The sequence below is a fragment of the Chamaea fasciata genome, unplaced genomic scaffold (assembly GCF_029207755.1).
Source record: "Chamaea fasciata isolate MVZ Bird 193981 ecotype frontalis unplaced genomic scaffold, bChaFas1.0.hap1 SCAF_3, whole genome shotgun sequence".
NCBI classification, from domain to species: Eukaryota; Metazoa; Chordata; class Aves; order Passeriformes; family Sylviidae; genus Chamaea; species Chamaea fasciata.
In genome coordinates, this window is record NW_027094088.1 from 69,675,077 (window position 1) to 69,687,922 (window position 12,846).

Here is a 12,846-nt window from a genome sequence, read left to right on the forward strand (position 1 = left end):
GTCACCTTGCCGTTTTATGGGCATCTGATAAGCTAGTATTATCATTTCTTCTCCCATCAGGTTGCTTTGAGCCTCTTCAAAGAGTTATGGATTTCTGTTTATTTTCCAGATTTTTTTTCCCCTCATTTTTGTCAAAATCAGTCGATCCTTTCTGTGCAATCTCCCAGACCTCTTCTCCACTGATGATGTCTGCCAGCTTACAACATCCACAAAATCTTTTTGTGCCAGCACAAACTGTTGCTCGTTTCTCTCTGGGACTTGGGGTCTCCTGCCAGCAGACCTTGTTATCATTTCTTGACCCACCTCTCATATGTAATCATTTCCAATTTAATGAAAGATTTCTCACACTTTACTGAATTCTGGATAGATCACAGCTGACAACACTCTCTTGCCTATAAATGCAGTTAGCTCAGTAAATAAAGATCAACGATGAAGCTGCTACCTCTCTCTTCAGTACAATCCTGGTACCTTCCATTCATTCCCAACCATGCCTTTAATTCTCATCTCCCCATTATCTTTAAAAACCTTGGGTACTGCTGAAGTCAGCCTAACAGTCCATCACTATTGGTGATCACTGCAGATCACTTTCTTTCCCCTTCCTTAGACCAGGGTATCATAATTGCCTCCTTCCAATCACACGGTACAATTTCCAGATGGATGCATATATTAGAAAACCTTGCACTGCTGGCCATGCCAGTCAGCATCTTTCAGCTCTCCAGTGGGAAGGTGATCTGGGTCACACAAACTCAGCTCCTGAAGCTCCTCCAGTTTGTCGTGTGCCTCAGGTAGGGTGATTTTATAAAATATTTTAAGACATGCAAATACTTGAATAAAATTTTTTCCCCTGCTCTCATTCTCCCTTCTGCCATGGATCCACAGGTATTGAATTGCTCCTGTTTTGCTTTCCAGTTTCAGCTTCTTTTGAGGGGAAGCAGCACCTGCAGAGCCTGCTGGTGGTGAACAGCATCGGGTACGTCCTGCGCTTCCTGAAGAAGCTGTGTCGCAGCCTCCTGTGTGACAACCTTTTCAGCAACCAGCCCTTCCAGCAGTACGGAAAGGCCGTCACCAACAGCACGGAGGGCTATGAAAACAGACAGATGGAGGCAGGTAGGCTGCTTCACCACCTTGGGCTCAAGATTTAAGAGAGCTGAAGAAATGACTGGCTTTTATTTTTTGGTGCTGTGCTGTGTATTGTAGGGAACTGCAGGCCTCTGTGGGACCCTTCCAGAGGGAGCTCACTTGCAGTATTTTCCCAGCGGCTATAGTGGAGGTGTACAGGTGAGAACTGCAGTGTTGAGGTGCCCCAGCAGAGAATTTTTGGGCCAGAATGTTATGTTAACACAAACCTAAGGTACATATAGGTAGCTGTGGCACAGACAGACTGGATCCCAATCTGCCATCTCCATCCTTGAGTATAAACGTAAATGAGCTGTAACTGCTAAGTGGTTTGCTTTGCTACTCGAAGGGATGTTTCTCCTCATTTAAAACCCTCTGGGACCAGCAAGGTCCCTGTCTTAGTGCTTGACCATGTGGGGTAATTCCTGGAGGAGCTGTGGCATGAGGTGGATGCTGGTGGTCCTGAGAGGCACCTGCCTTGGCTAGCACTGGGCTCCCAGATGGATGGCACTCCTGAGCTTCCTTGTTTGTATTCTGGGACAGGGTGCTGGCCCCACACAGCCCCCATGGAGCTGGGACATGCCTGCAGCCCCATCTGCAATCAGAGGCTGGAAGTGCCCTGGGGCCTTACTATGGCATTGCAAAAGCTAGTTTAGAAAGAAAGAAGATGTAACTTACGGGAATGAACCTTCATTTCACTTGCAGGCTTCCTCCTGGCTTAAATTATTTTTCCTTTTCTTTTATTAACAGCACTGTGGGTGTTTGGGGAGGACACTGTCTCTCATGCATTCAGTGTAATGGCAGATACATGCTGGCAGATGAGAGGAAGGTGTTTTTGTGTCCACAATCGTGATTTTTGAATCACTTGTTTGCCAAGAATACTCTCAGTGTGCGCTTTGCTCACCAAAGCTGGGAGAGGGCTGTTCACATGGTGCAGAAATCATCTTTTTGTACAAAGAAATCCAGTTGCCACTCTTACACATTGGAGAAGAAAGGCAGGAGCCCAGATTGGAAAGCAGTATTTTTCTTTCCCCTCCACTAGGACATTTGCAGCAAGCTGAATGCTTCTGAGAGGTCAATGGATTTCTGTAGCACTGAGCGAGTGCAGCCCAGGAGGCCTGGCATTTGCTTTTGCATTTGCATTTTAATTTGCATGTACATTTGCATTTACTTTCTTAGGGCAGGGCTGTGTGTGAGGGAAGGCAATTCCACAGCCAGAGTTTTAACAGTTGCTGTTACACTCTGAGTGTCTCCCTCCCCACAAAATTCCAACGCAGATGTCCCTGACACCATCCTCGCTGGATCTCCCCAGACACTGAGGATGGACAAAACTTAATTTTTCCCTCAGACTAGACAAGAGATGGGAGTGTAGGCAAGGCTTCTTCCTGGGTCTCCCACTGTGGGGTGGGGTGTGTGTGTGCAATCATTAGACCCCCCAGAAGCAGCATGGGCTGGGCAGACTGGGCTAGTCAGGTAGGTTTAGATTAGATATGAGGAAGAAATTCTTTACCACAAGAATGGTGAGGGACTGAAATAGGATGCCTGGAGAATCTGTGGGTGCTCCATCCCTGGAAGTGTTCAAGGCCAGGTTGGATTGAGGCACTGAGTTTATTTTTAATGCTGCATTGCCTAGATCTCCTTCCACCTTCTCAGGAGCCAGCATTTCTCTGCAGCAAGGTTGGCCTGGGGGTTCCTCTGCTGTGCAGAGCAGAGACAGGGTTTGCCCACAGAATAGTGATAAGGAGGACTCTAGGAGCTCTGCTGCAGATGGGTCTGTGAGGGCACCTGTTGGGATAAAACTCATGTGGAAGGAGCAGGGCCATGAAAATGCACTACAAGAGGCCATGCAAAGCAGCCACATTTCTCATTGTTTCTGTTCCCCAGCTTGTAATCGAGGCGTCCTTTCTTTTAAAATCACGTGCTTTTCAGCCCCTTTGCACCAATGAATCTAATCCATGTATTGACTTTGGTGCAGTTATTCTTGATTTACACCATCAGAAGGGAGAAGAGAAGCCGGCATCGTGTCCAGTCATATTAATCCACTCATCCCATACAGGAGTCACCTTTTAACCTTGCCCCAAAGCACATGCCCCTAAGCCATAATTCACCTGTGCTCACAGCCAGCTGCCAGATGCTAATGGCTGTGTACAGGCCAGGTGGGATTTGTTGACATATGCATATATCACTTACAACTATGTTTTACATGCCTAGGAAGTGCACACTCATCAGGCTGTGCCTAGGGCAGGGGCCACTGCAATGAGCCTTGCTGGCTGTGCATTACCCTCCCTGCACCTGAGCCCCACGCTCTGCCTGCCTCGCCAAGGCCCCTCACCTGTCTCATGTCTCACATGGGACATTCGCCAGGGCTCTTTCTCAGCTGTGAAGGGACCTTCTGGCTCATGAGAGTGATTTGTGGGGAGCAGTTGTGGGATAACTCCCAGACCTTCATCTGAGAAATCCCCAGCTTCTGGTTCTGCATTACAGCAAATCCTGAGATGTTACCTGTCGCCACAGCGCCTGGGTTCAAAGCACCTCTGGACCTGCAGCCCAAAATTTTCCATGGTTGGGGTAGAGCAGTTAGAGGTAAAATGATGGCAAGACCTGGGTGACCTGTGCAGAAAACTCTGTGGAGTGGGGCAGGGGCTAAGTGGGAAGCCTACAGAGATCCTGTAAAGTGCCTCCACTCTGCATTCAGATTTCATCATTTGTCTCATGCTTATTGGATGGGAGCATGTGAAAGGTACATTTCTAGGACACCTACATGCTGTTGACATACACCTATGAGATACTAGATTATTCTTCAGAGGAAAGCATGTTTGCTAAGAAACTTACGGCTAACCTGATGGCGGGCACCGAAATGGAAGAAGTTTCTCTTACGTGGGAAGCATGAAGCTTGATAAACATCTACTTTCCCTTTCAGTCAATCCTTTCCTTGCTCTTTCTGTCCCAAATCTTGGGTTTTGGCTATGTTGTCCTGTTAGACAATTGATGTCTCCACATAGAGCATGGCTGCATGTGGCTGCAGCAGAACTTTATGCATGAACTTCGGTGGCCACCCTGTATTATTCTTGTCATGGAGAAAGACAGGAAGGTGTGTGAATAAGGTCCCCAACCTTGCTGTTCTCCCCATGGCCAAGTCAAATTTGGAAACACAGATACCATGTGGAGCTCCCTACCACTATCCACAGGAAAACAGCTTCTCTTCTTGTGGCACTGACTGGCAGTAGGGATCTATATGGGGCAGAAGCACAGCAGGATGCTAGTGCCTCAGTAGGGAGGTGAGCTTTTTCTATCCACAAGCCCTTGAAAAGCTGGTATGACAAGCACAGTAGCAATGCACAACAGGAGTGTGACTAAGTAGGCAAGACACTAGCCTGGGAACTGGATTTTTATAAGAGAGTTTCCCATTGACTATGTGGGCAAGCCACTCTTCCATGCTGTGCCTTTATCTGAGTATTTGTCAAAGGAAGGCAATAATTCTTGCCAACATCTGCAATGCCCTTCTAAAAGAGCTAGGAAAAAACAAATAATATGATAGAAAACCACAATTATTGCAATCAATATTTTCTGTTGCAAGCACCAAATAAACAGCAGCTCAGAAGTTTCAGGCCCTAAGAGGGTAAGAAAAATGTTGTCTTTCCCCTTTCTAGTACCATGGCTTGTTTAATCGTGTCTTGTTGCATGCTATGAGGAACAGTGCTCCTGGCTTCTCAGCACACTCTGAATAAATGGCTTTTATGGCTATCAACAGCTTCAGTGCTCCTCAGCATTTAATTACCTGCAAAGGCCATTTATTGCCTCATATATTCCTCTACCATGATCATTATCCTTTAAACAATAAATAAAACATTAAGGTCACTCTTAAAGAGGGAGCAGAGCCATCCAGCCACAACAAAGTATAATATAAAAAGTTAATGCAGTCTTTGGGGCTTTTGGATTGATGGCAGAGCCTGCAGTACGGTTGAGAAAGGCTTCCTTCCTTCCTTCCTTCCTTCCTTCCTTCCTTCCTTCCTTCCTTCCTTCCTTCCTTCCTTCCTTCCTTCCTTCCTTCCTTCCTTCCTTCCTTCCTTCCTTCCTTCCTTCCTTCCTTCCTTCCTTCCTTCCTTCCTTCCTTCCTTCCTTCCTTCCTTCCTTCCTTCCTTCCTTCCTTCCTTCCTTCCTTCCTTCCTTCCTTCCTTCCTTCCTTCCTTCCTTCCTTCCTTCCTTCCTTCCTTCCTTCCTTCCTTCCTTCCTTCCTTCCTTCCTTCCTTCCTTCCTTCCTTCCTTCCTTCCTTCCTTCCTTCCTTCCTTCCTTCCTTCCTTCCTTCCTTCCTTCCTTCCTTCCTTCCTTCCTTCCTTCCTTCCTTCCTTCCTTCCTTCCTTCCTTCCTTCCTTCCTTCCTTCCTTCCTTCCTTCCTTCCTTCCTTCCTTCCTTCCTTCCTTCCTTCCTTCCTTCCTTCCTTCCTTCCTTCCTTCCTTCCTTCCTTCCTTCCTTCCTTCCTTCCTTCCTTCCTTCCTTCCTTCCTTCCTTCCTTCCTTCCTTCCTTCCTTCCTTCCTTCCTTCCTTCCTTCCTTCCTTCCTTCCTTCCTTCCTTCCTTCCTTCCTTCCTTCCTTCCTTCCTTCCTTCCTTCCTTCCTTCCTTCCTTCCTGGCCACAGGGCAAGGCATCCAACCAAGGACCCTCGTGCTGAGGTCCTGCTTGCAGCTGGAGCACTGTGCCAAGGACTGGCTTCCTGAAACAAGGCGACCAGGGTGAGATCTCTATGGCAGAGCTGAAGGAGGGGCAACTGCAGCTGGAGCTGGATGTTGCAACCCAGAGGAGGGTCAGGAACAGTTTAGGACAGTCCAAAGGATATGAAGTAAAGGCAGGGGGTCGAAAGAAAAGAGAGAGTCAGTCAGTGCTCCCTCTTGTGGAGGGGTTTCATGAGGGTGGTAGCAGAGGCTTTAGCATTCAGACCCTTTAAGGCTAGATTAGAAGAAACTAATAAAATGTACACTAAGGAGCAAATCCTGGAGGAAGAAAAATAAGAGATGGATGGAAGAGAGAAAATTCAGCTGTGATGTATTTTGCTTGGACTCTATAGAATTGGCAGAATTGGATAGATTGAACTTTCTGACCTTTAAGATGTGAAATTACTGTTTGCTAACTCACAAATGAAGATTCTCTTTCTCTTCCTTTAAGTTTATGAAATTGTATCTCTTTGTGGATGCTAAGCAATGAAGCTGTAAGCGGACATCCCTTCAGCAGCCAGCCCAAGGGAAATCCTCCTTCCCACATTCTGGTGGGCTCTTTTACCTTCACTGACTTGAGGGGGTGAAAGAAAGTTTGTCCCTTTTGAAAAGTTACCCCTAGGGGGGTAGGCACTCTGCTCTCAGCAGTGAATAAGAAAAAGCCCAAAGGCCCTTTGTCCTTCAGCCCAAGATGTGCTCAGTGCTATGGCACAGACACTGACAGTGCTGGATATTGCCTGGGCTGCAGCCATGGAGGTTAGAAAAGAGAGCCAAGCTATGCAATAGAATTTAAGGAAGCTTTATTTCTCCATATCAAAGGGTATGCATAAGGAAAGTGGATGAAATGATGGGCATAAATGCATGAAGCATGATGGATGAGATCATATCCACTGCAGAAAAGGATACCCCTGGGTATATGCATTTAATTCAAGCTTTATAAGCAGAGTCATGTGGAGGAAACACGGACACTTTCAGATCCCTAGTCAGGTAAATCATGTGATTGTCGCTCTGTTTTACCTCCAAGTTTAGCTTTAACTTTGTTTTAGCTGGTTAAGACGTTTCCCTAGAGCACTATGATTCCTTTAGAAGATATCTGAAGCTCGTAGTCAGATTTTTATTTTAAATATCTTAAATTAAAGTTGAAACAGGAATTTCCATTCCTAAACTTTAAAAATATTGATTCAAATACCTGTGATCCGATATACCAGTACTTCAAGCCGCCAGATGAGCAGGCCACAAGCCAGAACTGGTGATGGGAAACCTATGCAACTGCTGCAAGCTTAAGCCAATATGACTCACCTGTTTTTTCGAAGATGTGAGTGGGAAAAAAGGTGAACCTCAAGATCCAGCACTTACTAAGTAAAAGATAAAACAAGGTTTTGGAAGAAAGGAGACCTTTTGCTAGCGAATCTGGATGAGAGGGCCCTTGCTTCTGGGATTGCCTGGTATGCGGTGCCTATGGCAAGGCCTGGGCTTGCACCTCCCTGGCAGGAAGCAGAGACATCTGGGACTGGGGAAGGGGATTCTGCTATTTAGGGTGTTTGAATATGACAGGTTTCAAACGAGTCAGAATTTTTTTCATGGGACATTACTGATTTTTGCTTGGATGTTCTTCAGTTTTTCAGCTCATTTTTTCACCTTCCTCATGTTGCTCTCTTTTTTAGCCTTTTATCATCCTCCCTCCCTCATCTGTCTTTATCTACCTTCTGTTTCTTTATATCCTTTCCCGGTTCACTACAAAACAAATGGAAACCCACACAGAGTGGCATTTCCATTTCCATGGAAATAAAACATCCTCTGTTTTTTCTTGAAAAGTCTTGGCCACTGTTTAATCAACAGCGCTCCCCAGCTCCTTAGGATTTATTTGTTTGCAGTAATTATACAGACTACATCAAAATGACTTTCAGAAAGTAGTAACACACAGCATCTTCCTGAAGAACATTAATCTGTTGGCAAAATGAATGCAAAGCAGGGGATTAAAGCAATTAAGAGAGTACCAGAAGCAAATTGTTGGTGGTGACGTGCAGTTTGGTGTTTGTGCTGGCCATGGGCAGCAGTGAGCAAGGAAAGAGTGCATGGCAAGGAGTTGCACTACCAGCAGCTGGGAAAGAGAAGTGTGTCCTCTGACTGAAAATAAGCTGCAAACGGTGGCTTCGGGAAACAGGTACTTTATGGTGGGTTTGTTAATGGAAGAGAAAAGGTTACAGAAGTGACTTAAAGAGGAAGGTGGCAGTGGCTTTATGGTCTTCATCAGAGAAGCTGGATTTAAGGAAAACGCAGTGAGTCCGGGGATGAGTCCTAGGATGGCGTCCCAGGGTAAGGCCAGCTCCCAGCAGCATGGCACAGTGCAGCACAGTGATGTGGAGGGAAACTGGCTCTGTAGGATCATGGAAAGAGGAGGGGATAAAAAGGCTCAGCAAAGGGGGATAGGTGAGTTCCTAGCTGCTGGGACTGAGGCCGGCCAGGGATGGCAGAAGCAGAGAAGACAGGAAAACAAAGGTTTTGTGAAGGAGATCTAAGATGTTAGGGCTCATATATGTTGTACTTATATGGCAGAAGAAATACCAGAAAGTTCAGCAGAGCAGCAGCACTGGGCAGGGAGGAATTAGGCAAAACTTCACAAACGATATTATACTTGCATATAAACATGTGCACAGGCTCATGCTTTGTATGTGCTATTCTACCTAATTTCTGGATGAGATTTTATTTATGAGATTTTTATTTTATTCATTAAGGAGCAAACACAGCTTATTTTGCAGTCACTGCATTTTGCTGTAGACATCTCACTTCTTGTCTCTCAAGTTATTTGTTTTTCAAACAATAAAAAAATTACTGTTAAATATTTTAAGCCAGTACTAAGCAATATGATTCAGAGACATTCATCATGGTGGTAGCAAAACAGAAATACACTAAGTACTTCTTCTGCAAAGAATCCCAGTACATAATACCTTGAAATTTTCAAATAACACAGTCATTTTCATCTAGTCTATTCTGTATACAGCTTTTTTGTGACTTCTATCAATGCTGATTTATAGGGATATGGAGTGCATTATAAACTACCTTGACAGAAAACCCCCTCTAGCTACTGCTAGAAGCTGGAAGCTGAAAAGATCAATCTCAGCCTCTCCCATCTTCCTCTGCCATTGCAAAACCATTGTTGTGCTAAGACACAAAACTATACAACCCTGATAAATCTCCTTTTCATGATGTACACTTTGGTATAACATAAAGGCAAGGGAGAAGGGAAGAGAAAGGAGGAGTAGGTCTGAAATCAGGTGGAAGAGACCAAAGGAAGACTTTTTCTACAGCCTAGATCCCTGTGTCATTGAAATCCCTTTGCCTTCACTCATGCGTGTGCCTAAAAAATTTGCCTGTGCTGTAACATAGGACTAAAACCTCTCTATTGTAACAAAATACATTTACTCAATCCTCCCCAAGCATTTTAAAAATGGAAATAAATCCTCAATGGGTTATTTATTCACACAAGCACCTTTTATTATCAAATCTAATATATTTGTCAGCAGCTAGCTTTTGAATTTACTCTACCTTTTTATTCAGTTTGGACAATAAAACCATGTTGATCTGTTCCCAGCTGGTTTCATTCCCTGGTTCTACTGCATTAAACACAATGTGGCTGTTGTCTGGGCTGCAAACACTCAAGGGAAATTGTTTAAATAATGAAAAAAAATTGCTTATGCTGAAGACCTAATCAGGACAACACTGGATTTTGGAAAATTCTCTAAAAAAATTTAGATTCTTGATGTTAACTGACTGGCAGCTTCTCCTTGGGGAACTCAGCATTTCAGTTACTGCAAAATATTTTCTAGCAGCTAGGACACAGCTAGATGATACACGGTGCAGTAAAGCCTTAGACTAAACCCTGGAGAATTCATTGCAGGTTTTATCTCCACAGTGTGACCGTAGTTTCAGTGTTCATCATATCTGCATTCACAAGTGAATGAGGCATATTTACATTTTCCTGTTCTGACTGACTACTAAGCCCCCCCTTTTTTTCCCCTGTGGATGCAACTGTGTGTTCCTATAACCCATGCAAATGTTCTCCCATAGACTAAAAACCACAGGCGTGACAGCCCTGGCCCGCTGTTGGCGGATGCCCTGGGCTGCCTGCTCTCTCTCTGCCTCTCTGCAGCAGCCTCAGGGATGCTGGGACTCCCCGGGGAGGTGTCTCCGTGCCGCTCCGCCTTGGCAAGCTGCGAGCAGCTCGGCTCTGCTGCCACAAACCAGATGACACTCCCAGGAATGTTTTCCTTGTCCAGCCAAAGCGTGGCAGCCACGGGTTGGTGTGGAAAAGGCCTGGTCCTTGCCCAGCTGGGGCAAATGCAGGCACCAGAGAGTGGTGTTGACACCATAAAGAAACATCTGCTAAGGGGTGACATCATGTTTTCATTGTCCTGAATGTCTGGACGGGCAATGGAGCTAAAAGGAACGGGCTGGTGCTGTAATCCCAGAGTAAATCACAGCAGCCAGAGCTGGAAAGTCTTAATCTATTACAGGAGACTCTTATCTTTAGATACATGCACGCAGGCTCAAACTGCAGGGTAGATAAGGGCCATGGTACATTCCTGACTGGACAGAAATGTGTTAGGCTGTTTGGAAGGCACGGAAAAATTTCTTTTAAAATCTTTTAAGAGTTGATGTTTAAAACAGAAGATAGTACTTCAGAGCCAATGCATATCTTTCGCAATCCTAAATGCTGTTTATACCTCTCTGCTCTCTTCCTCTCTGGCTTATACTAGATTGAACTGATGGTTAAACTCATCTGAACGATTTCCTCCTGCGTTCCAGCATTTGCTTTTTGTGTTTCCCCACTTCTATTTTTCCTTTCCTGAAAGCTGAGATGCAGGGTTTCTAAGCTGCTGCTTAAAACTGCCCCCTCCCTTTCCCCCCTACACTCTCTTCCCACCTCCCCGATAGGGCAAATGCCATTCATGTGCAGGGTGCAGGAGCCAGGCTTAGGAACTATAAAATACAGGCAAAGAGAAAACCATTCAAAGAAGGAGCCTCTCGATAGGATTTTGACACCGTGGCTGGCTCCTCTCAAAATGACTGGGAGATGAAAAAAGGCTATCCCTGGCTGGGAGAAAGGAGAGGTCTGAGGAAGCAATGATATCATGCTGCTTAAAATATGGAGTTCACATTTGGTCAACCCATTATAGACAATATATGGTAGCACTTTAAAAGGTACAGGGAAAGGTCAGAGGGCAAAGCCCATCACTAAGTGATATGAGGAATAGGAGACGACACAAAAAAGGAATAGCGGGGGCAGAGAAAAGAAAGACAGAAATAAATCTGTATTGACCGTGAGGAAAAGAAATTAATGGGGAATTTAATTAAAGCAAATACAAATGATTGAGCATTGCAGATGGTAAAGGTTATGAAATGACATGAAAGTATTATCCTAGAAGGAAGGGCAGTTGTCCTGGGAAGCTACTGGTGTGTAAGAGAACCTCCCTGCCTTGGGGATCGGTGTCCAGCATGCTCAGAGCAGGGATGTGGATGTCCAGTAGTGCCCCATGCAGCCTTCACCCAGATGCAGCCACTTCATGGCTGTGCAGGATATGGCCTGTTAACTGGGAAAAGGGACTCTGGTCCCAGTTCACTGCCCTGACCCTGGGCTCTGCTGTCCAAGCAGCCATCTGGGAGGATGAACCCAGAAAAATGCACAGGCTGGATCAATGAAAGTGTGAGATGGGTAGAAGGAGAACTGCAGAGAAAACAGCTATGAAAATCATATGTGTGGGAGGAGAGAAAATAGAAAATTGAGACAGGGAAATAACCAGCAAAATGGGAAAAGGGTGATGTAGGTGCAGGAAAGTGGAGTTAAAGCAAGGTCGAGACAGTGGTAATATGATGGAAGAAGAAGTGGGAAGAGGTGACAGGGAAGAACAGAGGGAGAAGCAGAGAACATGTGGAGGGTATAAGGGAATGGAGCCTGAGAGAGGTAAAGGGAGAAAAAGATGTAACATGAGCAGCGATGTGGGAGGAGCAGCAGCAGGTGGGGAAAGTTGTGCAAGACACGTTTGGCCTGGGAGCAAAGAAGGCAGAATAGTGTCTCTGGAGTGTACAAGGAGATTTCGCCTATGGGAGAGATTCTAACAAACTAAGTTTGGGCTTTTTTTAAGATGTAGAAGAAAAAGTAAGAGATTAGATCTGCTCATGAAAAGGTCAGCTAGGGATCATCTTTCCTGTTTATATACTATTCTTCATTTCCTGCTTGACTTGAAATTGATTTTCATTTGCTTTCCTAATGTACAATGAGAGTCAATTCTTTTGTCTTTCTGGAGCATCTCTATTCCCAGATGCTACCAAAGGCCCAGTGTTTGTGTTCTGCATTCACACATGCAGTACACATCCATGTGGCACTCTGCAGTGGCAAATGAGTACTGCTGGGGCAAAGAACTAAATGTGTTGCAGAAATGAGAGACAAAACAAGTGTTTTCCTTCCTCCTAATGGAGAACTGAGGTCCAGAGATGACAGATAATCTGACCACGGTCATACCAGAGGTTTGCAGCAGAGCTGGGATGTTAGCTGCAAGTTCTCAGGCTCTTTTAACTCTCAGCTGACCCATCTTCAGGAATTTGTCTAGGAATCTTACAGACTGCTACTTTCAAGAAGCTCAGCTAAAGAAATGCTCATTTTTTTAAATTGGAAAGGCAATTGTGGCTTTTTTTCTCTCCTTCTTTGTTGTATTTTAAGGTGTGCTGGATGTAACAGCCTTGGGCTTTTCAATCCAGCTGCCTGTGGACCATTCATGGAAAGGAAAACTATGCCAAAATGGCTTAAGCATCTAAGGGTGGTGAGCAGTTGTAATGGAGACTACTGGGCTCAGAGCAAAAGCTCGAAGCAACTTTCTCATAAATCCTGCTTTAAAGCATTGTGTACTAGTTTCTCACTAATATGTGGAACTGACTACCTACAAAATAAAATATGAAAGTGAGTCAGAATACAGAAGGGCTAAGCTACAGATTTATGAACTGTTGCATTTTCAACCCCAATAG

General features: G+C 45.0%; 1 protein-coding gene across 1 annotated transcript in view; it reads left to right on the forward strand.

Moving 5' to 3' along the window:
* SCML4 (Scm polycomb group protein like 4) overlaps positions 1 to 12,846 on the forward strand; it is a 43,364-nt gene that overhangs the window by 13,618 nt on the left and 16,900 nt on the right. The window contains exon 4 of the mRNA XM_066180510.1: positions 910 to 1,107. Within this exon, the coding sequence (XP_066036607.1) occupies positions 910 to 1,107 (198 nt within the window). The remainder of the gene's footprint in view (positions 1 to 909; positions 1,108 to 12,846) is intronic.